At 44.4% G+C, this 22415-nt stretch overlaps 1 protein-coding gene across 1 annotated transcript in view; it reads right to left on the bottom strand.

Moving 5' to 3' along the window:
• The window catches only part of TET1 (tet methylcytosine dioxygenase 1), a 122729-nt gene that overhangs the window by 56316 nt on the left and 43998 nt on the right, over window positions 1–22415 (bottom strand). Inside the window, exons 4-6 of the mRNA XM_074958895.1 lie at window positions 15311–17864; window positions 10974–11064; window positions 10254–10347 (exon numbers count right to left, since the gene is read on the bottom strand). Coding sequence (XP_074814996.1) covers window positions 10254–10347; window positions 10974–11064; window positions 15311–17864 — 2739 coding nt within the window. The remainder of the gene's footprint in view (window positions 1–10253; window positions 10348–10973; window positions 11065–15310; window positions 17865–22415) is intronic.

Raw genomic sequence — 22415 nt, 5'->3', positions numbered from 1 at the left:
AGCTGATCACATATTTATTACGCATACAATTTTGAAATCTTAGGCAAAAATCTGACCTGGAGTATGCAATAAGCCCACACAATTTGATGATGAATAAACAGAAGTCACAAAAATGCAAGTCTGTGGAAGTTATTCTGTCAGTGTATAAGAATATAATGAGCCCAATGTTTACATTGCTTCATGCAGTTTAGCTCATTTGATTATAAAAACAGTATTACAGGTACTGCTGACAGCAGCCAAAGTGCTAACAGAATTTAAAGGGGGAAATTATGGTCTTACTGAAGTCAATGGGAAATGGAAACTCCTTATTCTTGTCCACTCAGAGTTAAATATGATCTATTTGTAAATTTAGTTTTCTCTCATCACATTCACAACATTATTTGCTTCATAGTGAGTGACGGTACTTTGACTGTGATTGGTGGAGAACAGTGCAAACATTTTCTATAAACAGACAAATTTTACAACAAAATTTCTTCTGCCATGCTCAAATCCCAAATGTAGCCACTTTCCATGAACATTTGCATTGAGAATATAAATTGTAAATTCTGACACACAGGCCAGGTCTACACTACAAAAGTACTCTGATTTTACAGAAGTCAATTTTTGGGAACAGATTGTATAAAGTCGAGTGCATGCGTCCACACTAAGCACATTAATTCGGTGGTGTGTGTCCACAGTACCGTGGCAAGCGTCAACATTCCGAGAGGTGCACTGTGAGTAGCTATCCCACAGTCCCTGCAGTCCCCGCTGCCCATTGGAATTCTGGGCTGAGCTCCCAATGCCTGATGGGGCCAAAAATTTGTCAAGGGTGATTATGGGTAAATGTCGTCACTCAACCCTCCCTCCATGAAAGCAACGGCAGACAATCATTTCACGCCCTTTTCCCTGGATTGTTGAGCAGACGCCATAGCACAGCAGGCATGGAGCCCATTCAGCTAACCACAGCAGTTATGACCATTATAAACACCTTGCGCATTATCGTGCAGTTTATGCAGAACCAGAACCTGAAAAACCAGGCAAGGAGGCGACGGAAGCATGGTGATAAGGACATGAACACAGATTTCTCTAAAACCGCGGTCCCCAGCAATTTGGAGATCATGGTGTTACTGGGGCAGGCTCATGCCGTGGAACGCCGATTCTGGGCCTGGGAAACAAGCACAGAGTCGTGAGGCCGCACAGTGTTGCAGGTCTGGGATGATTCCCAGTGGCTCCGAAACTTTCGCATGCGTAAGGGCACTTTTATGGAACTTTGTGACTTGCTTTCCCCTGCCCTGAAGCGCAAGAATACCAAGATGAAAGCAGCCCTCACAGTTCATAAGCGAGTGGCAATAGCCCTGTGGAAGCGTGCAACGCCAGACAGCTACTGGTCAGTCGGTAATCAATTTGGAGTGGGCAAATCTACTGTGGGGGTTGCTGTAATGCAAGCAGCCAACGCAATCATTGAGCTGCGCTATCAAAGGTAGTGACTCTGGGAAATGTGCAGATCATAGTAGATGGCTTTGCTCCAATGGGATTCCCTAACTGTGGTGGGGCAAAAGATGGAACGCATATCTTTATCTTGGGACCGGAGCACCAGGGCAGCCAGTACATAAATCGCAAGGGGTACTTTTCAATGGTGCTGCAAGCACTGGTAGATCACAAGGGATGTTTCACCAACATCAACGTGGGAAAAGTTCATGACGCGCACGTCTTCAGGAACTCTGGTCTGTGCATTTGGATGTTTAAAGGGTCGCTGGCGCAGTTTACTGACTCGCTCAGACCTCAGTGAAACCAATATCCCATTGTTATTGCTGCTTGCTGTGTGCTCCACAATCTCTGTGAGAGTAAGGGGGAGACGTTTATGCCGGGGTGGGAGGTTGATGCAAATCGCCTGGCTGCTGAATACGCGCAGCCAGACACCAGGGCGGTTAGAAGAGCACAGCAGGAGGCGCTGCGCATCAGAGAAGCTTTGAAAACCAGTTTCATAACTGGCCAGGGTACTGTGTGACACTTCTGTTTGTTTCTCCTTGATGAAAACCCGCCCCCTTGGTTGACTCTAAATTCTCTGTAAGCCACCCACCCTCCCCCCTTCGATCACAGCTTGCTTGCAAAGGAAATAAAGTCACTATCATTTAAAAAACATGTATTCTTTATTAATTGATTATAAAAATAGGGAGATAACTCACAAGGTACCCTGGGGTGGGGTGTGGAATGAGGGAAGGAAAAGGCCACTTCAAAACTTGTTGAATGACAACCTTCTGTTGCTTGGGCTGTCCACTGGGGTGGAGTGGTTGGGTGCCCGGAGCCTCCTGCCCTGCGTTCTTGGGCATCTGGGTGAGGAGGCTATGGAACTTGGGGAGGAAGGAGGGCGGTTGAACAGGGGCTGCAGCGGCAGTCTGTGATCCTGCTGCTGTTCATGAACCTCCACAAGGTGCCAGAGCATGTCCGTTTGATCCCGCAGTAGCCCCAGCGTTGCCTCATGCCTCCTCTGATCTTCCCGCCGCCACCTCTCCTCACGTTCATCGGCCACTTTCCTGTACTCTGCTATTGTGTCCCTCCACACATTCTCCTGAGCTTTGTCAGTGCCGGACGACTGCATGAGCTCAGAGAACATTTCATTGCGTGTGCATTTTTTTCGCAGCCTTATCTGAGATAGCCTTTGGGACGGAGGAGGGAGGCTTGAAACATTTGCAGCTTCTGGAGGAAAAAAGGGAGTGACGTATTTTAAAAGATACATTTTACAGAACAATGGCTATACTCTTTCACGGTGAACAACACTATTCACATTATATAGCACATGTGATTTTTGGTACAAGGCCGCATTTTGCATCTTATATCGAGTGCCTGTGGCTTTGGTGTTGGAGATCACACACGCAGTGCCGGGCAACAGAATTCGGCTTGCAGGCGGCCATGGTAAGCCATAGACTTTCGGCTTCTGCAACCTTCATAACAGCAGCGCCCTCCTCTCCCATACCAAGCAAAGCACGTTGAGTTAGCCATTTAGTGCTGCGGTTTTCCTGTTAACGTGCAGCAGCAGAAATCAAACTAACGCCCCCACCCATCCAATTCTCTGGGATGATCGCTTTACCCTCCCCCCACTGCATGGCTGGTATCAGGGAAGATCCCTGCTCGCCAAACATGAACAGCTCAGCACCAATGCGCCCCCCCATCGCATGGGTAACTGTGGGGAGGATTTCTTTTCAGCCACAGGCAAACAGCCCAGCAGGAACGGCCACCTCTAAATGTCCCTTTAATTAAATTCCCCTATTTCAACCAGGTTACCATGAACGATATCACTCTCCTGAAGATAACAGAGAGAGATAAAGAACAGATGTTGCTTGAATGCCAGCAAACACCGGGACCATACGCTGCCAGGCTTTGTCATGCAGTGATACCAGATTACTTGCTACTAGCATGGCGTGGTAAAGTGTCCTACCAGGGAGGACAGAATAAGGCTGCTCTCCCCAGAAACCTTCTGCAAAGGCTTTTAGAGTACCTCCAGGAGAGCTTCATGGAGATGTCCCTGGAGGATTTCCGCTCCGTCTCTAGACATGTTAACAGTCTTTTCCAGTAGCTGTACTGGCCACGAATGTATCCCAAGTCCTCAGGGCTACTTAATCATTAAAAAACACTTGCTTTTACAACATGTATTATATTTAAAAAGGTACACTCACCAGAGGTCCCTTCTCCGGCTTCGTTGGGTTGGGAGGGTATTTCAGTCAGGGTGATAAAAAAAGATCCTGGCTGTCGGGGAGAATGGTGTGCTGTGAGCGCGCCTCAAGCTCGTCCTCCTCCTCCTCCTCATCTTCCCTGTCCGCAAAATCCTCAGGCATGGCGGAGAGTACCCCCTCATCGTAGTCCACGGACAGGGGTGGGGTAGTGGTGGCGGCCCCCCCTAGAATTGCATGCAGCTCAGCGTAGAAGCAGCATGTCTGGGGCTCTGTCCCGGAGCATCCATTTGATTCTTTGGTTTTCTGGTGCGCTTGTCTGAGCTCCTTAAGTTTCAAGCGGCACTGTGTTGCGTCCCTGCTGTAGCCTCTGTCCCTCATGGTCTTGGAGATTTTTTGAAATGTTTTGGCATTTCGTCTTTTGGAACGTAGTTCTGATAGCTTGGATTCCTCTCCCCATACAGCAAGCAGATCCAATACCTCCCGTTCGGTCCATGCTAGAGCTCTTTTTTGATTCTGGAACTGCATGGTCACCTGTGCTGATGAGCTCTGCATGGTCAAACAGGAAATGAGATTCAAAAGTTCCCGGGGCTTTTCCTGTACACCTGGCCAGTGCATCCAAGTTCAGAATGCTGTCCAGAGCAGTCACAATGGTGCACTGTGGGATAGCTCCCGGAGGCCAATACCTTCGAATTGCGTCCACACTAACCCTAATTCGAAATGGCAATGTCGATTTCAGCGCTAATCCCCTCATTGGGGAGGAGTACAGAAATCGGTTTTAAGAGCCCTTTCTGTCAAAAAAAATGGCTTCGTTGTGTGGACAGGTGCAGGGTTAATTTGATTTAATGCTGCTAAATCCGACATAAACTTGTAGTGTAGACCAGGCCTAAGTATCTGAACTGAAAACAGTATATTTTATATGGGACGGAACTCTACTTAATAATAGAGGAAAGAGGTTCCTAAAATCGCTCTCCAGAACCTTTGCACAGTGTCAGTTAAACTAGCCAGACAAGGATCAGAACGCTCTCATACTAACTAGAGCCAAAAGCTGAACCCCACACTTAAAGAGTTCACTATTGCACCACATAATACTTACTGGTTTTACAGATTAGGAAGTATTGCATTATACAATAATTAGGGCTGTCAACTAACTCAAGTGTACTGTGCTCACTTTATATTACAATATCTGTACCGTAAAAAAGACAAACAAAAAAATAGCATTTTTCAATTCACCTCATACAAGTACTATAATGCAATCTCTTTTTCGTGAAAGTGCAACTTCTAAATGTAAAACAAAACAATGTAAAACTTTAAAGCCTACAAGTCCACTCAGTTCTACTTCTTGTTCAGCCAATCGCTAAGACAAACAAGTTTGTTTACATTTATGGGAGATAATGCTGCCCGCTTCTTATTTACAATGTTATCTGAAAGTGAGAACAGGCGTTCGCATGGCACTGTTGAAGCTGGTGTTGCAAGGTATTTACATGCCAGATGTGCTAAACATCCATATGCCCCCTCACGCTTTGATCACCATTCCACTGTGTACTTTGTATTCTGTGTTGTAACTGAAATCAATATATTTGAAAATGTAGAAAACATCCAAAATATGTAAATAAATAGTATTCTATTATTTAACAGTGTAAGTAAATTTAAATTAAATTAATAACTATTTTTTTTAATCGTTTGACAGCCCTCGTTGATATGAAAGATCAATTCCTGTGGGGTCCATTTTTTAAATCATGGATTTTTATCCACCCTGACAGCAGGGAATGGTTTGGGGGGGGGGGGGGAATTGGTCCCCAGATGAAGTGAGGCAGGGGCCGGGGCAAGATGAGCACACTGGGGCATGGGGCGGGGGGAGGATTAGTCCCTGCTGACTGGAGCAAGGCAGGGACCGGGGGCAAAAGCACAGCGGGGTGGGAGCTACGGTTGGTCCCTGGAGCAAGGGAGGGTCTGGGGGTAAACTGCAAGCATAGCAGGGCTGGGGAGGGGATAAGCAGGATCCCACCCCCGTCCCTACCCACACAGAGCAGGTACCTACCTTCTCGCTGGTTCTAACCCATTCTCTTCATCTCTCTCTGCACTGAGCTGCCCCTCCTCCACTGTGATGAAGTGGGAATGTTCTTAATGTTTTCTCTGAATACTGTGTGGGTGCCTCAGTTTCCCCTATGCGTTTCTTAAGTATCTAGGTGGTGGGATAAGGGTGTGTGATTGTTGCAGAGCGCTAGGCAGGTGTGATGCTGTCTTCACAGAGAATGGCTGACAGGAATGCAGGGTCTGGCCAGGAGTTAGGGTGCGGGAGGGGGCTCAGGGTTGGGGCAGGAGGTTGGGGTGTGGAGTGCTTACCTGGAGCAGCTCCTGTTTGGTGCAAGGGGTGCAGGTGGGAATGGAGGGGGTGCAGGAGCTCCCATTTGGTGCTCAGGGTGGGGATGTGGGCGGAGGGTTCAGGAGTCAGGACATGGGGTGTGGGGGAGCTGGGGATGTGTGGGGGGTGCAAAAGTCAGGGCTGGGGTTGTGGGGGTATGTGAGGGGCGTGCAGGAGTCAGGGCTGGAGTCGTGGGGGTGCGTGGTGGGGGAAGAAGGAGTCAGGGCAGGAGGCTGCAGGTGTGTGAGGGGGGTGCAGGAGTCAGGGCAGGGGATGTGGGCTGGGGTAGTGGGGGTGCTCCCAGCCCTGAGCGGCTCACGGCAGGGGGCTGGAGGGGGTGTGCCCCGATTCCACCCCCTTCCCCAAGGCCCCACCACGCCTCTTCTCCACCTCCTCCCCCGAGTGGCGAGCTCCCTACGGCCCCGCTCCTCACCCTCCCTCGTGCTGGCAAACAGCTGTTCGGAGGCGGGAGAAGTGCTGGGAGAGGCAGGGGCGGGAATGTAACATGCTCGGGGAAGGCGGGGTAGGAGCTTGGCTGCCGGTGGAGCCTGCCTTGCTGCAGCAGGAGTCCGCAGGACCAAGCTTCTGCCCACTGCCCCCGCAGGAGAGAGTGGGGGGCAGAGAAGAGTGGGCAAGGCCAGGGTCCCTTTGGAGCGTGGGCCCGGCGCCATGGTAAACCCAGTACTGCTGAGAGCAGATAAAGGTGTTCAAGGTCCTGAGATCCAGAACTGGTCGCTCATTCACCCCCTCTCCCTGGATTTTCTTTCGGATGAGGAAGTATCGGGAATAGAACCCTTTTCTGACTAAATCTGGGGGAACACATTCGATCACTCACAGTGTTAGGAGGAATTGTATCTCCTGCTTCAAGAGAACCTTGTAAGAAGGGTACCTGAAGAGGGATGGGGTAGGTACGGGCATGCACTAAGGACAAGACCTGGATGGAATAACCGGTAGAAATCACCTCCAAGATCCACCTGTCTGAGGTGATGAGCCCCCAGGAAGATAGAAAATGAGAGCGATGGTCCCCATAAAGGTGGAGAGGGGAAAGGTGCAGCATAGGATCCAAACCAGGAGGGTGTTCATGAGCCTCAACCAACGGTTCAAAATGGTTGTTTTGAGGATGTTGCTTTCTGGGAGTTCGCTGTAGAGCAGTGGTTCTCAAACTTTTGTACTGGTGACCCCCTTCACATAGCAAGCCTCTGAGTGCAACCTCCTTATAACACTTTTAAATACATTTAACACCATTATAAATGCTGGAGGTAAAGCAGGGTTGGGGTGGAGGCTGACAGCTCGGGACCCCCCCCACATAATAACCTCACAACTCCCTGAGCGGTCCCAATCCCCAGTTTGAGAACCCCTGCTGTAGAGGTTGGTCCTTTCTTAGTGAACCTGGGCTTCTTCATAGAGAGTTCAGCTGTTTTCATGTGCTGGTAGTGGACTGTGCGAGACCATTGAGCCGCCTGTAATCTACTGTATTTTCCCTTTGCCGCAGGTGGCCCAGAGAGCATAGCGTCACCTGAGAATCTTTAAGAGAATGAAGTGACACGTGGCATCACTAAGGGCCCCTCAAAGGGAAGATCCTTGAGGGTAAGTAGGCTTACCCCAGGAGGTGAGCTGGTTCTGGTTGAGTGTGTCTCTTGGAATCCCTCAGCAATGATGATTCATGCTTTCCCATAATTCAAAGGTCCTAATGAAGCAGGAGCCTGGATGGTACTGGGGACTCTGGATAGAGACCCTCAGGAGTCAGTATGTCAGGTGGCTTTGGAGGCAGTACTGAAGTGTCATCGGTATGCCTTTAATGTCTGGCTACAGAAGATGATACTGATGACAGTTTTGGCTTGGCTCTGGAGTCCTTGTGTTTCAAAGGCACTGAGTCTGGTGCCGATGCCAGTGCCACTCTGTTTACCTGATTGCTTCTGGGTATGCAGCATAGTCTTCTTAGCTGGTCCTGTGGCCTTGGTACTGGAGGGGAGGGACCTTCAGCTGTACTCATGTGAGGACACTAGATCTCCTGAGACCCAGATCGATAGGGTGACTTTCCCATTCTCTTATTCCCATTCTGGAGAAAGGGTCTTTTCTTTTTTGAGGGTCCAGATGGTGTTGAAGGGCCCCCAGGATCTTTGTTTAACCTTGCAGCAGAGATGGTTGCCAGGGCTTTCTGAGCAACTGGATCCAAAGTATAGGGGGTGAATCAGACCCCCACCCCAACCCCAAGTCTCACAGAGTGCTTTATCAACAGGAGTTTTAGTCTGTCCTCCCTCAGTTTCTTAAATCTGCTTTTAAAACCTGAGAAGATCTTACATTTGGAAAGGATGTGAGTCTGACCCTAGGCCAGTGGCCCTCAACCTTCCCAAACTACTGTACCCCTTTCAGGAGTCTGATTTGTCTTCAGTATTCCCAAGTTTCACCTCACTTTAAAACTACTTGCTTACAAAATCAGACATAAAAATACAAGTGTCACATCACACTGTTACTGAAAAATTGCTTACTTTCTTATTTTTACCATATAATTATAAAATAAATCGACTGGAATATAAATATTGGACTTATATTTCAGTACATAGTATACAGAGCAGTATAAACAAGTCACTGTCTAGATGAAAGCATAGTTTGTACTGAGTTTGCTAGTGCTTTTTACGTAGCGTGCTGTAAAATTAGGCAAATATCTAGATGAGTTGATGTAATCCCTGGAAGACCTACGTGTACCCCAGGTATGCGTACCCCTGGTTGAGAACCACTGCCCCAGGCAGTAGAGGCAACTTGAATGTCCATTGTCATGGGGGGAAAAGACCTATGGCTGATTGGGCAGGGTTTGAAGCCCAGGGTGTTGGGCATAACCCATATACAAGGCTGCAGATCAAGGCCCAGACTGGGCAAAAGAAAAAGGGAAGGGAATGCCCACCCCACTCCTCAAAGCATAAACTGTGCTAAATAACAAAGAAAGAAACAAAGAAAAAGAAAGAAAATACCAAAGAAAAGAAAGGAAGATTAAGTGAGAGAGATAACAAGCTGCATAGTTAGGTAACAGACACTGCGACACTGTCTCAAGCCACAGGCAGTAGAGAAGTAACTGGAGGGACGGTGGGTCTGCCCCCTCCCTATATACCCTCGTATCCGAGCACAAGCGTGTTTAGGATGCAGGGGCAGACCCACGGACACTGCTGATGAATGCACTTGCTGATGTGAAGTACCCGCAGGGACACTATTCGAAAAAGAATATTTATTTTCCTCCATGAAAAGAACTTTACAATCTTTTTTGGGGTCCTCAATTCACTTAAAACGGATGAATTTTAAAACATTACATGCACATATAATAAGGAACACTTGCTGTGCTAAGTCTAAAAAAATGATTTGGTCATTCCAAAATTATAAGTAATATGCACTTTACCATACAATACTGCTTATGCACAGTATATAAATCTCTACGTTTTTGTTGCACAGTCACAGTATTATTATATATACTTTATCTTCACCATTTCAGCTATGAAATTACTTTCTAAATCTACCTCTGATTACATAGTCCTGAATGTCGCAATGAAAATATTTCTAAAATCACCTCCATTAAGATTTCCAAAACCTAGTTGCAAGACTTCTGCCTCCATTAACTGTTCCAGCAAGAATAAAGACAACCAGTTCTTTCCTAGCTCTTTCCTGAAACTTGTCTCTGTTACCACATTTCCTGGCTCCCATAAAACAATAAGTGATACAATCATAGGGTAAAAACTAAATGCCATAGCACCTACATTTCTGAGATCCGAGTTCACTTCCTCAAAGATAGTAGTGAATGCCACGGTATCTCAAAGCTACACTTCTTTATCCACTTCCACCACACTTTGTTTGTTGTCTTCAGGCACTTACAGAACTGAAAGGTGGTTTTAAAACGTCATTGCATAGCTTTCCATCTCTCCTGAGCAACCATGCCTTCCTTTATCTCTTTTACTCACAGTACCTTTGTTCACTAGGGACTCTACCTTCCAAAAACTGTCATGATCCTCCTTTTCTTGATTTGGTCACTTCTCCTTTGAGCACCTTTCTGTCTTTCTGTAGTGTAAACTACATTACGACACAATGAACCAGAGCTTAAAAATATAAAACGATACCATGAGTGTACGTTTTCCTCAGCTGTAACAGTAAGGAGATATCTATGAAGAACTAGATATTCAGCCAAGAATCAGGTGCTATTTATGTTGCAAAACTATAATGTCAAAATGTAAACACATTAATGTAATAGAAAAACTTACCCATTTGGCAATCGGACACCCCTGAGAGCTTTTTCCTTCCTTGCCTGTATAAACCACTACCTCTATTCTGACAGCACTTCCTTTTGCTCCATACCTGCATAAAATAAAAAGTTTATGAATATAAACTAGGCTCCTTTTTAACACCTGTTAGTAGTTTAAACTGGGAACTGGAAAGAAACAAAATATTTATCTATTTTAAGATGTGAAAAAGCACTTTTTACATTAAAAATAAATCTGCAAATACCACTTTAAAATCCTCCTTTCTTCCCCCAACAAACTACTGCTACTAGGGTTGTGTCATTTTGGACATAGAAATTATCTCTTTGATTTCTGTATGTAGAGAACGTGTTCTATAACTTCATTTATTCTTTCATTATTTTGACCCCTTTCTCTATTTCTGCATATATATATTTGCCTGTCTGCCTACTGGGCTCTTGAGAACCAAATCTTGACTTCCTTGGGAGTTGAAAGAACCCAGAACTTGGCAAGACTGGAAATAGCTTTTGCTCTAAAAAGATGACAACATTTGGTGTTGATGCAATAGTTCACTGCATGTACATCAGAAAGAGAAGATGTGGTACCAATAATTACTGGAGGGAAAAGAAGTGAAGGCTGGCAAAGGCCAAACATAATGTCAGCCATACCATATTATTTTCTTCTTTTATGTTTATATAATAATAAATCATTTTTATCACTATATAGTGAACTGATTTTTCTCACCTGTTTTCCATTATTTCCCTGACAGCAGCAACACTTGGTCCTGTCCCAAGGTGTGTATAATATGGGCCTTCATCTTTCTCTATAATTTGCTCTGCAGGAAGGATGAGAAAAATAAATTTGGCATTTACAAAATTTATTTACAACATTAAATAATAACCATACAAGTTTGTTACAGAATTATCCCTTGAATTAAATGCATAAAATCTTAAAAGCCTTTAATCATGATTAATACGTAGTATATTAATAGGCCTCTTCTTAAAGAAGCAATAAAATGCAACCTTTGTGAAATTTGCTATCTTCCATAACCTGATGATGGACTTTTTCCTTGACACTATAAATAAATCAATTAATAATAACAACAATATTTTGCACTTCTAGAGCACTTTCTATCAGAGATTTACAGTATTTATAAATATTTATGAATTAAGCCTCACAATACCCCTGTGAAGTAGGGAAATTTTCTTACTTCATTTTAGACATAGGGGAACTGAAGAATAGAGAAGTTAAACCCAGTGTCACACAGGAACCCATAGCAGAACTGGGAACATGACACAGATCTCCTTACTATTTGGTGCTTTATGCACAAGATCAGAATTTTAGGACAAGAATAAGAAATCAGCCCCAGTGGGCATGTTCTGTTGTTTGATCTGTTCACACAAGCTGGGGAGTGAATCTACCCTGCACTAACCTGCCACAGACTAACTTTATGGACCCTGCTGATGCACATTAACAGTTTGTTAATGTACTTTGATCTAGTTTATTTTCAAAGACGACTAATCAATGACGCTTTAATGTGGATCAGCAGAGTCCACAAGGATGATTAGTCTGCAGCAGACTACTGCAGGGTAGATTTACACCCCAGCTTCCAACAAACTAAGGATATGTCTACACTACACAGCTTTTAGCAACACAGCTGTGTCACTTAGCCATGTCGCTAAAAAGGCGCGCAGTGTAGCCTCTGTTTGTCAGCAGGAGAGCAGAGAGCGCTCCTGCCGACAAAGTGCTGTTCAAACCAGCGCTTTTCGTCGACAAAAGTTTTATCTTTCACTTGCCAGTGGAGACAGAGCCTAACTGTTCCTGTAGACATGCCCTTAGTCGTTGTCACCTGAGTGCTTTGAAAGAACTACATTTCGCTGGTGCCACCTGTTAAGCAGTATCAGTAAATCTCTCAACACCATGTTGGTTCTGAAGGCCTCTAGCCAGACCTTTAGTTAACTTTTTTAATGCCACTCCTTAGAACAAATCAACTGAAACAGTTACCTGGTACAGCTGGTCAAAAACATTCCAACGAAACATCTTTCCATCAAAATTTGTCAATTCGTCAAAATTGAAATGTTCGGCAGAGACAGTTTGATTTTGTCAATGTTCCAATGGAAATCTGCCTGATTTTCTCCCAGGTCACCTGCTTGGCTCCTGTCAGCCTGCCAAGTGGACTACCACAGGCTATATCTACACGACAGACCTTACAGCGGCACAGCTGAACTGCTACAGCTGTACCATTGTAAGGTCTCCCATGTAGCCACTCTATGCGGATGGTAGAGCGCTCTCCTGCCAGCATAATTATACCACCCCCAATGAGCAGTGGTAGCTATGTCAGCAGGAGAGCATCTCCCGCCGACACAGCACTGTCTACACAGGCACTTTTGTCAGTGAAACTTATGTCAGTCAGGGGTGTGGTTTTTTCACAGCCCTGACTGACAAAAGTGCTAGTGTACACAAAGCCCCAGAGAGCAGGGAATTCCTGGCTCCAGGGAAGCCCTGCCAAGGAGATGCCCAGAGCCACAGCCTCAGTCCCTTTCGTAGTGAATTTCAAAATGTTGGGGGGATGCAGGAGGGAGTTGTTCTGAATTAAAACTAAACCCATTTTCAAAATATTGAATTCTTCCATGAAGCAGAGTTACCTTTCTCCAGCCAGCTTTATTCCTTGGCCACCCTGAGTCCGGAAGGTGTCCTTTCATTGTAGGCTTTGAAGGCCTATAGGGTCCACAATTCCTACCCACAGCATTCCCCCATGTAAGGTATGTCTACACAGCAATGTGAGCCCAGGCTTGAGCCTGGGCTCAAGCCAAACTCCCTTTGCATCCACACATCACTTGTGCTAACCTCGGGCTCAGACCCAGGGTCCCAAGACTTTGCAGGGCTGGAAGGTCCGAGCCTGTGCTAAGCTGGTACCTACGGTCCAAGCCCTATTGCTTTCCTATGTGCACATGGCCCTGGTTTAACTTGGGTCCCAGAAGTCCTCTGGATCTATCCCAGAGTTCCCAGCGGCAGAGGAGCAGTGCTGCAGGCAACCAGTGTAGCGGCAGGAAGCGCCATTACTGCCTAGCCAAGTGTGCTCCCTCTTCCTGCTCTAGCTCCTCTTTGCTGCTGTGCAGAGCTTGCCCAAAGTAGGGAGCAAAACTGACAGGTGGTACACGGCTTGCAGGTGCCAGGATTTTGGGGGTCATCCCTGCCCCAACTGTGCCGAGCTGGGCTCTCTGCTGCTCCCTCTCTCTGCAGGGCCATTATTTGATCCTGCTCTACTTTCTGTTCTTTGCTCCCAGGAAGCCCCTGCTGTCCCTGAGGTTGCATGTGCAGAGGTGCCTGGGTAGCATGCACTGTGAATGGGAGCCAGCCCCAAAACTTCCCCACAGTCTCCTGGGGATCTTTTATCCCTGCCTCCTGGGGGGGAGTGGGGGGTGGGTGTGTGTGTGTGTGTGTGCGCGCGCGCGGGGGGTGGGGTGGGGTGGGGCCAGGGATAAGTTATCCTCCAGGGAAGGGGTGCTGGAGCACACTGCACTCCAAGCCCTGGAGATGTACTTCACAGTTTCACAGCTGGCAGCAGACAGGCTGGGGTTTGTGTGTGTTTTTCCTCTGAAACCTACATTTTATGTGACATTTCAAAACAAACAGACAAAAACAAATAAAACACAAACCAAACCAAAACACCTTCACTGAACATTCCATTTTAAAAATTAAGAATGACAAAGTTTCATTTTAATAGTTTGATGACCCTAGAGACTGATGTCCTAATTATCTTCAGAACATTTTTCTGCCAATGTGACTCAGTCTAAGGGGTGGAGAGTCCAATTCTCAGATTAGATGGTCGCTTAATATAAAGCCTTCTCAAACTGCAGCCATTGGTTCTACTGAGACTGCCACCAAATGAGTTAATTATGCAGCTTACGTACTTGGGGACTCCTTATGTGCACCTGAGTCCCATCAACAGCACTGCCACAGTTAAGAAACAGGGTGGACAGTAGAGTTTCTCTACGTTGCACCACGTTCCTAGAGCTTGAGTGACGACATTGCTGTGTAGACATACCCTTAAACAGTCAACTTCACCCTGTGAGGATGCCCTGTGTCTATGTAAGGCATCAAGGTCCCACACCATGGGTGCAAACTGTTATGCCATTAGCCTCATCTCCCACACCCTATGTAAGGGCTTGTCTACACTACCGGCCGGATCGACAACAGCCATCGATCCAGCGGCTGGTGATTTATCAGGTCTACTATAGACATGATAAATCGACTGCTGATCTTTCTAGCGTCGACTCCGGTATAGTGAAGACACCACAGTAAGTAGATCTAGGTACGTCAACTTCAGCTACATTATTCACATACCTGAAGTTGTGTAACTTAGATCAATTCCCACCCCCACCTCCCGTAGTGTAGACCAGCCCTCAGACTCTGCGATAACAGAAACCCATGATCCTTCTGCAAGGACTCCCACAACAGTTGTGACAAACCAGTCACAAACCACCAATTAAGACATCATGACCACCTATATCTATGCCCTATCTCAAATTCTAGGTATGAATGTTGTCCCCTGCCTTGTCAGCCCCGAGCAGTATTTAGAAGGCAAAAAATTCCCTGTGGCTTGGCCAATCTGCCACGTGGAAATTCCTTCTTAACCTCGACAATAACGACTGATGAACTGGAGCCCAATTCCATGCCCCAAGCCAGTGGTCACAAAGTCAAAAGTGGGAAGATGGCCCTTAACTGGAGGGATGAGCGAATGTCTCTCCCTCCCCACTGTTCATCTTTACATGCCCCTGAACTCCCCACACACACAGGCCAATCACTGATCTGGTGACTTAAAACTTAACAGCTGCAAGGCAGAGAAAGCCCATAAAACCACCTCACTGAAGTTACCCACATAAGATGGGGTGGGAGGAAAAGCACCTTCCTCCCTCCCCTTGATGCCTAATTGGCAAGGACCCAGCAAACAATGACCCTCATGGAGACAGAGGTCTGCACATAAAAATATTAAAAGGGTGCTTTCTTCAATTAAGAGGAGTGATGTGAATATATATTATTTGAAAGTTGCATGCAATAATTACCTAATAGGCACTTACCAACACAGTCACAGATTGGAAATTCAGACTGTCCTTTTTTGGTAGGTGTATCAATCAGATTTTTTGTAGGAGTGTCTAGGAACTTCATAGGAGATTCAAGAAAACTGCTGAGTGTATTCTTTGCCGGAGAACATCCCAAGTCACCTATACTCTGGGGGTTTTCAGTACCCAAACTTGTTGATGTCAGAACTGTAATTTCACCTGCACAATCTATATTCCTGAGAGTTTCTACTGTGTGTGGTAAATGGGTCTCACAACAGGTAACTGGGAGTGTTTGCAACTTCTGATCCAATTGTTGCTCTGCAGCATTCTGCTGAAAATTTGCATGGTCTTCATCAGATATCTCATGAGCTCTCTGGTTAGACTGATTAAGTGTTTGAGGCAAGGGATACATCTGAATGACATTCATTGTTTGCTGTACCTGAGAATTACTATATTTTTCTGTAAACATCTGTACATTTTCACTTGGTCTGTTTAAACACGATTCAGTTTTAAGTTGTGAAGCAACCATAGGATTACTGGAGAGCAGGCCATTATATTGTGAAGAGGTAACAACAATGTCACTTTTCAGTGGATCAATACCTTGTGTGTCACTGGAGCCTACAGTTTTGATGTGCTCAGTTACTACTTCACAGCCAAACAGCTTGTCTTTTGTTTTCTCCCATGGTACCTCAGGTAGATGTCTATGGATTTTTATCTGAGTTTGTGGAAGAAATAATCTAGTTTTTTGTTGTGATGATAAAGTACTTTGATTCAGTTCCTTCTGTACTTTGGTTCTGGGAGATTTTTTTTTTGATGCAGCTATTTTCAAATCCCGTGGCATGGTACGACCAAGTGGTTTTGATGATATCCAAATGTCCTGCAACTCATTATGCTGGTATGCCAACTGCTCTTGCTGTTTTTGATTATTTTCTTGATAGTCCGGTACTTGAGGCTTCTTTTTGTGTCTTTGTTTCCATGGTACAGTTTTTCCTTTTTTATGTGTTGGCTGTTTTTGCTTTACTAACAATGAGCTATAATTGTGCCTTATAAACACAGACTGTTTTTTCTTTAGTAGGCACTGGTCCTGGTTATGTTTTGGCTGAATCTCATGTGATATTAGACTGAGAAGTGATGTCTTTACATCATTCTTCTGCTCTGGACTTGTCTGATTTGATTCAATTATTGCTGCAAGTTGAGTTAACTGTGTAGCTACATCTTCTTCATCCTGGCTGTGAATTCCTCCTTCCTTCATTGAAAAATTACTTTTCAAGTTCAGATCATTATAAGCTTTGTTTTTCTCAAACTGGCTCACAATCTCCAATTTGCTACTTGTTTGATGGGCATTACATGAATTGTTGAAACACGTAGCAATGGTAACTTTATCATACAGAGAGTTTTTCTTGGTAGTATGACCTGAAGATGACTTTGCATTAGGTACTGAAACAGATAAAGATTTGGTCTCTCTTGGCGATACATATGATCTATATGATCCACCGGTAGTATTAACAGATTTATCATGGGGTTCAGAAACAGTACTTTGGCCATTGTACAACACTGCCTTATTAAGGAGCTGCTTCTGTGAACGAGCACAGCGATTCAAGAGATGTTGTTCATTCTGTAAGTAAGTCTCTTTGATTTCTTTCAATGTAGAAGTCAAAGAGCAGGAAATGTCTCTTTTGTAATTACGGAGTAAATGGGACGTTGTTTGTTCTGCATGTTCAATATTTTTTGTTTTATCTGGTGGAGATGCTTCTAATGGGGCTTCTGATAATTTTGTTAATGCTTCAATAGCTACAACCTGCTCTACAGTTAAGTTTCTGTTTTTAATCAGGGACAAAAAAGTTGGCTGAAGTGAGGAGTTTTCAAGTTGTGTCTCTTTGTTTGGTATTTTAACAGCACCTTTTTCAACACGGACTTCCTTCTCAGGCACAGGTGTATAACATGACCTTTCCTGTATATCCACAATGGAATTAGTTTGCAAAACTGAATTGTCAGATCCCTGAAAGGTCTTGCAGGTACAGTTTGACTTCTGTTTCAGGAAAACATTTCCTTGTTTTTCTGGATGAGCACAGCAAACACCAGTTGTCAAAGTGCTTACAACATTATTCAGATTAGCAGTATTTGTTTGATGTGAAGGGGAGTTGTTTTCTCTGCAGTTGTTTGTCAAATCTGCCCTTTCTTCTACAATTACCTTTGTCAGTGACACATCAGATTCTGATGGTGGATAATGTATGTTTATAATGCCATTTCTAATGGTTTGTGCAAACAACTTTTTTGGCTCAACTAATTCACTGGGAGAGACTGCTCTTTCTTCTTCAGAATTTTTCAGGTGTTCATTATCTGTCACAGTTCCATGGATATCTCCATTGACACAGATGCTAAATGATGGTTTTTCATTATCTGTCCACTTCTCTGCTTCTAAGCCTGTCATGCTTTCTTTTTCATTAGACTGTACATTTTCAAAGGGCACTGTTTGATTTGTTTTCACCCTGTATTTTTCACCATGACTGCATATACTGCATTCCATGAGTCCTGGTCTGAGGCCATTTACTGGTTTGTTTTCTAAATCTGCCTAAAAAACAATACAAAAAATAGTTGTATCAGCTGTTTAAAATGTAAGGTAAGAAGAAGTGACCCTACACTAATTAAACCCTTTCATGGATGATGTAAGGAATGCCATGATTGAGCATTAGCAAACAGAGCAGCTGCAGAACAAGCCAGCAGCACAGGCAATCCATAAAAGAAGATCTGAAGATGAAGGACTTGAGTCTCACTTAAACTAAGGACCCTTTACAACACTCTGGCAATAAATGCAAATGTAATGGGCTTTAGTGTAACAAGAGTCAGGCCCTCAGGCCTCAATCCTGCAATGAACTTTGTTTTAGCAGATACCTTATGCCTCTCTGGAGCTCACTGCAGGATTAAAGTCTAAGGCAGGGGTAGTCCACTGGCCAAACTGGACCGCCAGACACTTTAAACAGACCCCGAAATCTTTTAATTTACATATTATTAATTATTATTATTTTATTATTATTTTCTCTGTAGTCTGGACCTTGACTATACCTTGACCAAGAAATTTTGACCTTGACAAAAAATAACTGATTAACCCTGGTCTAAGGGCTTGTCTACATGAGAAAGTTTTACCAGTTATATCAATATAATTATACCAGTATAATTAAACCACTATAGTTATACCAGTGTAATTCCCCATGTGGACACTCTTATTTTAGCATAAAAGTTACTTTTGGGGGGTTAGCTTAAACCTCTTCTAAAGCAACATAAGCTAACCCCCAAAAAGTCACTCATTCCTGATTCAGTGTCCACATAGGGAGTTATACAGGTATAACTATATTGGTTTAAATTCACACCTTAAATTATACTTTAGACCTTTCCCATGTAGACAAGCTCTAAGAGAGATTTAAACAGTAAATAATACTTTTATGGTGATTTTCGATTAACTATATTTTACCAATTAAATGCTGCATTAAGTATCAATACCTCTTGCACAATACATCATCAAGGCTGTTGTATATCATACACCATAGTGACTTTAGGGAGAGTATTAGGAGGGTAGTCCTTTGCTGCACCAGTTTAATCAAAGTCTTCTGAATTTTAGAGTTTGATTTAAAATAAAAAATGTCTAGTCCTAATCACTGCAAATCAAACCTTCCAAATGTGACACAAACATGACACAATGCAGGACTGTCTTCCTGAAACTTCAGATAACCTGAAACAATGGACAGATTCTACCCCAAGTTCACAGTGCTGCAACTGACAGCAGAATTTGGATGGAAAGCTCTAAGAGAGGTCTGAACTCGCAGCATTCAGCTAAATACTGCTTCAACTTTGAGGTCTGCCTGAGAACAATACAAAAAGTCTACATTAATAACATTTTCAAAGCAGGGGAGATGGGTGGGGGATCAGAGCATATAAAACTCTACACACTACTTAAGTTCTCCTTAAGCCTTAGCACAGAGTTTATGCAAGACTTAAATGTATAAGGCTTTGTGAAGACCCTCTGCACAGGTGTGAATTTTACCATATTTAATGGAACAGTTTCTTTTGTGTGGCAAATTGATGGAGAACTCCTGATGACAAGTGGAAAGCTGGTACATATACATGGCTCAAGTGAATGTTTGGATTGTATCTCAGCAGAGCACTATCTGACCACTGAACATTCTCTGATATAACTGAGCAAATTTTCTTATTTTTCCATTTTAACTTCAGTATTCTAATAATAATTTTTTAAGTTAAATGTGTTCTCCATCTTCACTGGGACTACACATATATTATTGGAGCCATGTCAGGTAACGAGACAAAGTTGGAATGTTTCATACTGGGAAGAACATTAATAATGTGCATCATACAAGCTATTACTTTATGAAGGAAGGATCTATATAATTTAAGAAAACATTAAAGCAGGCAATCAGGATGGATAAAAATTGATGTTTTGGTTTCTTTTTTAATTAAGAAATTGATTATTAATTTTAATTGGATTTTTATTTAAATTAAATACATTTTTATTTTTAAAAATAAACCCATTTAAAATTAAATTTGAAATTATGACTACCTGTGTTAAGGCCTAAACTTTCTACAACCCATTAAAATAAATTAACTTTTTTTTAAAAAAGCTACATCAATAAGCCCTCCTCAAATTTTAATAAGTTAAAGAGTGTTGCATTTTTAATTATATACAGAATCAGGAAAAAAACATTTTTAACTTTGGGGTCAACTCACATGTTATAAATATGTCATAATTTCATGTACTGCATTAAGTAAGTATCTATATTATTTTCAGTCTTTACAATATTCAGAAACACTTTCTGTTTCCATGCAGAAAAGCTTTTGCGTAAATTACTTTTGGTGTGAGTTTAGCAAACAGGTGTGGAGACAATATTTTCTTCATTTTATTCAAAGTTGAGAAACCAGCTGGGAATTGAAAAAGCAGGAAAGCTTGTTTTTGTTTTCTGATCTATAAATAAAAACCAGGTGGGAAAGAATCAGATATACTAATTCTAAAAATGTAAAAGACATGGGAACAGATTTTCAAAGATACTTAGGCATCTAAAGAAGCAATCCCTAGCCAGATTTTGAAAATGCCAAAGTAGGTTAAGAACCTAATTAGCTCCCATTGATCTCAATAGCTGTTAGACACCTAACCTGCTTAGGCACTTCATAAAATTCCACTAGGCACTGTGACAGACCCAGACCAGTGGGATAAAGGAGTCTGGTCATATTGGGATCCAGGTACAGGAGTCTGGTCCTATTGGGATCCAGGAAGTGGGCGGGCAAGCTCGCCCACTGCTAAAGGATCCCCCCCCAGCCTAAGGGGGAGATCCACAGGACCTGGAAGCCAAGTAGTTACGGGGGACAACTAATGAAGAACAGGGACGGGAGTGCGGTCAAAGGGTCAAAAGAAGGGAACCGGACGGGGACACCGAGCAGAGGACCCCGGACAGCGCCCACCACTCCTCGAAGGCGTCAAGGGAGTCGGTGGACGCCGCCCAGAGGAACTCTGCCCGGAGGCGTGAACGGACGGAGGATCGAAAATAGGCCCCGCAGTCGCAGGAGACTCCATCGGCCACCCTCCTCACCCTGGTTTTGTAGATGGCCACTTTAGCCAGGGCCAGGAGGAGGTTGACCAGGAGGTCCCGCGACTTAGTACAGGAGTCTGGTCCTATTGGGATCCAGGAAGTGGGCGGGCAAAGCTAAGGGGGGGATCCACAGGACCTGGAAGCCAAATCATTACGTGGGACAACTAATGAAGAACAGGAACGGGAGTGCGGTCAAAGGGTCAAAAGAAGGGAACCGGATGGGGACACCGAGCAGAGGACCCCGGACAGCGCCCACCGCTCCTCGAAGGCGTCAAGGGAGTCGGTGGACGCCACCCAGAGGAACTCTGCCCGGAGGCGTGAACGGACGGAGGATCGGAAATAGGTCCCGCAGTCGCAGGAGACTCCATCGGCCAACCTCCTCACCCTGGTTTTATAGATGGCCACTTTAGCCAGGGCCAGGAGGAGGTTGACCAGGAGGTCCCGCGACTTAGTACAGGAGTCTGGTAGAAGGCAAATATACTGGCCACCGGATGAATAGTTTTCTGTTCCCTGAGTGACCAGAGCAGGGGCTGCCCTAGAGCAATCAGGAACCTGCTAGAACCAATTAAGACAGGCAAGCTAATTAAGACACCTGGAGCCAATCAAGAACTTACTAGAATCAATTATAGCAGGCAGGCTAATCAGGACACCTGGTTTAAAAAGGAGCTCCCAGCATTTGGGGGGGGAGGTGCATGCAAGGAGTGAGAAGGTGTGCTGCTGGAGGACTGAAGAGTACAAGTGTGATCAGGCTTCAGGAGGAAGATCCTGCAGTGAGGATAAAGAAGGTGCTGGGGGAAGGCCATGGGGAAGTAGCCCAGGTAGTTGTAGCTGTCACATAGCTGATACAGGGGACATTGTAGACAGCTGCTATCCACGGGGCCCTGGGCTGGAACCCGGTGTAGAGGGTGGGTCTGGGTTCCCCCTATCTCCTGATCGGACACAGGAGGAGTTGACCTGGTCTGTGAGAAACACCAGAAGGGAAAGTCTAATTTGGAAAAGGGATCTGGCCTGTCCCTGACCCACTAGGTGGGACACAGAGACTGCGGGGATTGTTTTCTGTTTCCCCCATGCTGGACAGTGATGAAGTTAGCTGAGTGAACGACAGGTTTGAGCCTCTAGCAAAGTGGCCAAACTGAGGGCTGCCATGAACCTCTGAGGCGAGCAAATCTGCCAAAAAGTGCAGCACCCACCAAAGCAGAGAAGGAACTTTGCCACAGCACCTAAATACTTTTGAAAGTCTGGCCCATCGTGACCAGAAACAAACTGTCAATTCACTACACACGATTAATACTTTATTTGCTTAATAAATCAGTTAGTTTTAAATGCAAAACATGTTTTTAATAAACTTTTTCTTACGTATCTAGCATATTTAAGGTAGTTTTATTTAAAGCATAAAAACTATTTGCTGCTGTGTGCATGTTTATTGAATTCTACTGTCCATCCAAATGCAGCATGACACAAATCCTGAGTAAAAAATGATCATCCAGTAAGAAATATGGATCATTCACTATTTCATAACATAAAAAAGT

Source organism: Natator depressus, chromosome 7 (genome assembly GCF_965152275.1).
Source record: "Natator depressus isolate rNatDep1 chromosome 7, rNatDep2.hap1, whole genome shotgun sequence".
Taxonomy (NCBI): Eukaryota; Metazoa; Chordata; order Testudines; family Cheloniidae; genus Natator; species Natator depressus.
The sequence above is the reverse complement of the archived record's forward strand: the minus strand, read 5'-3'. Positions and strand labels throughout refer to the sequence as shown.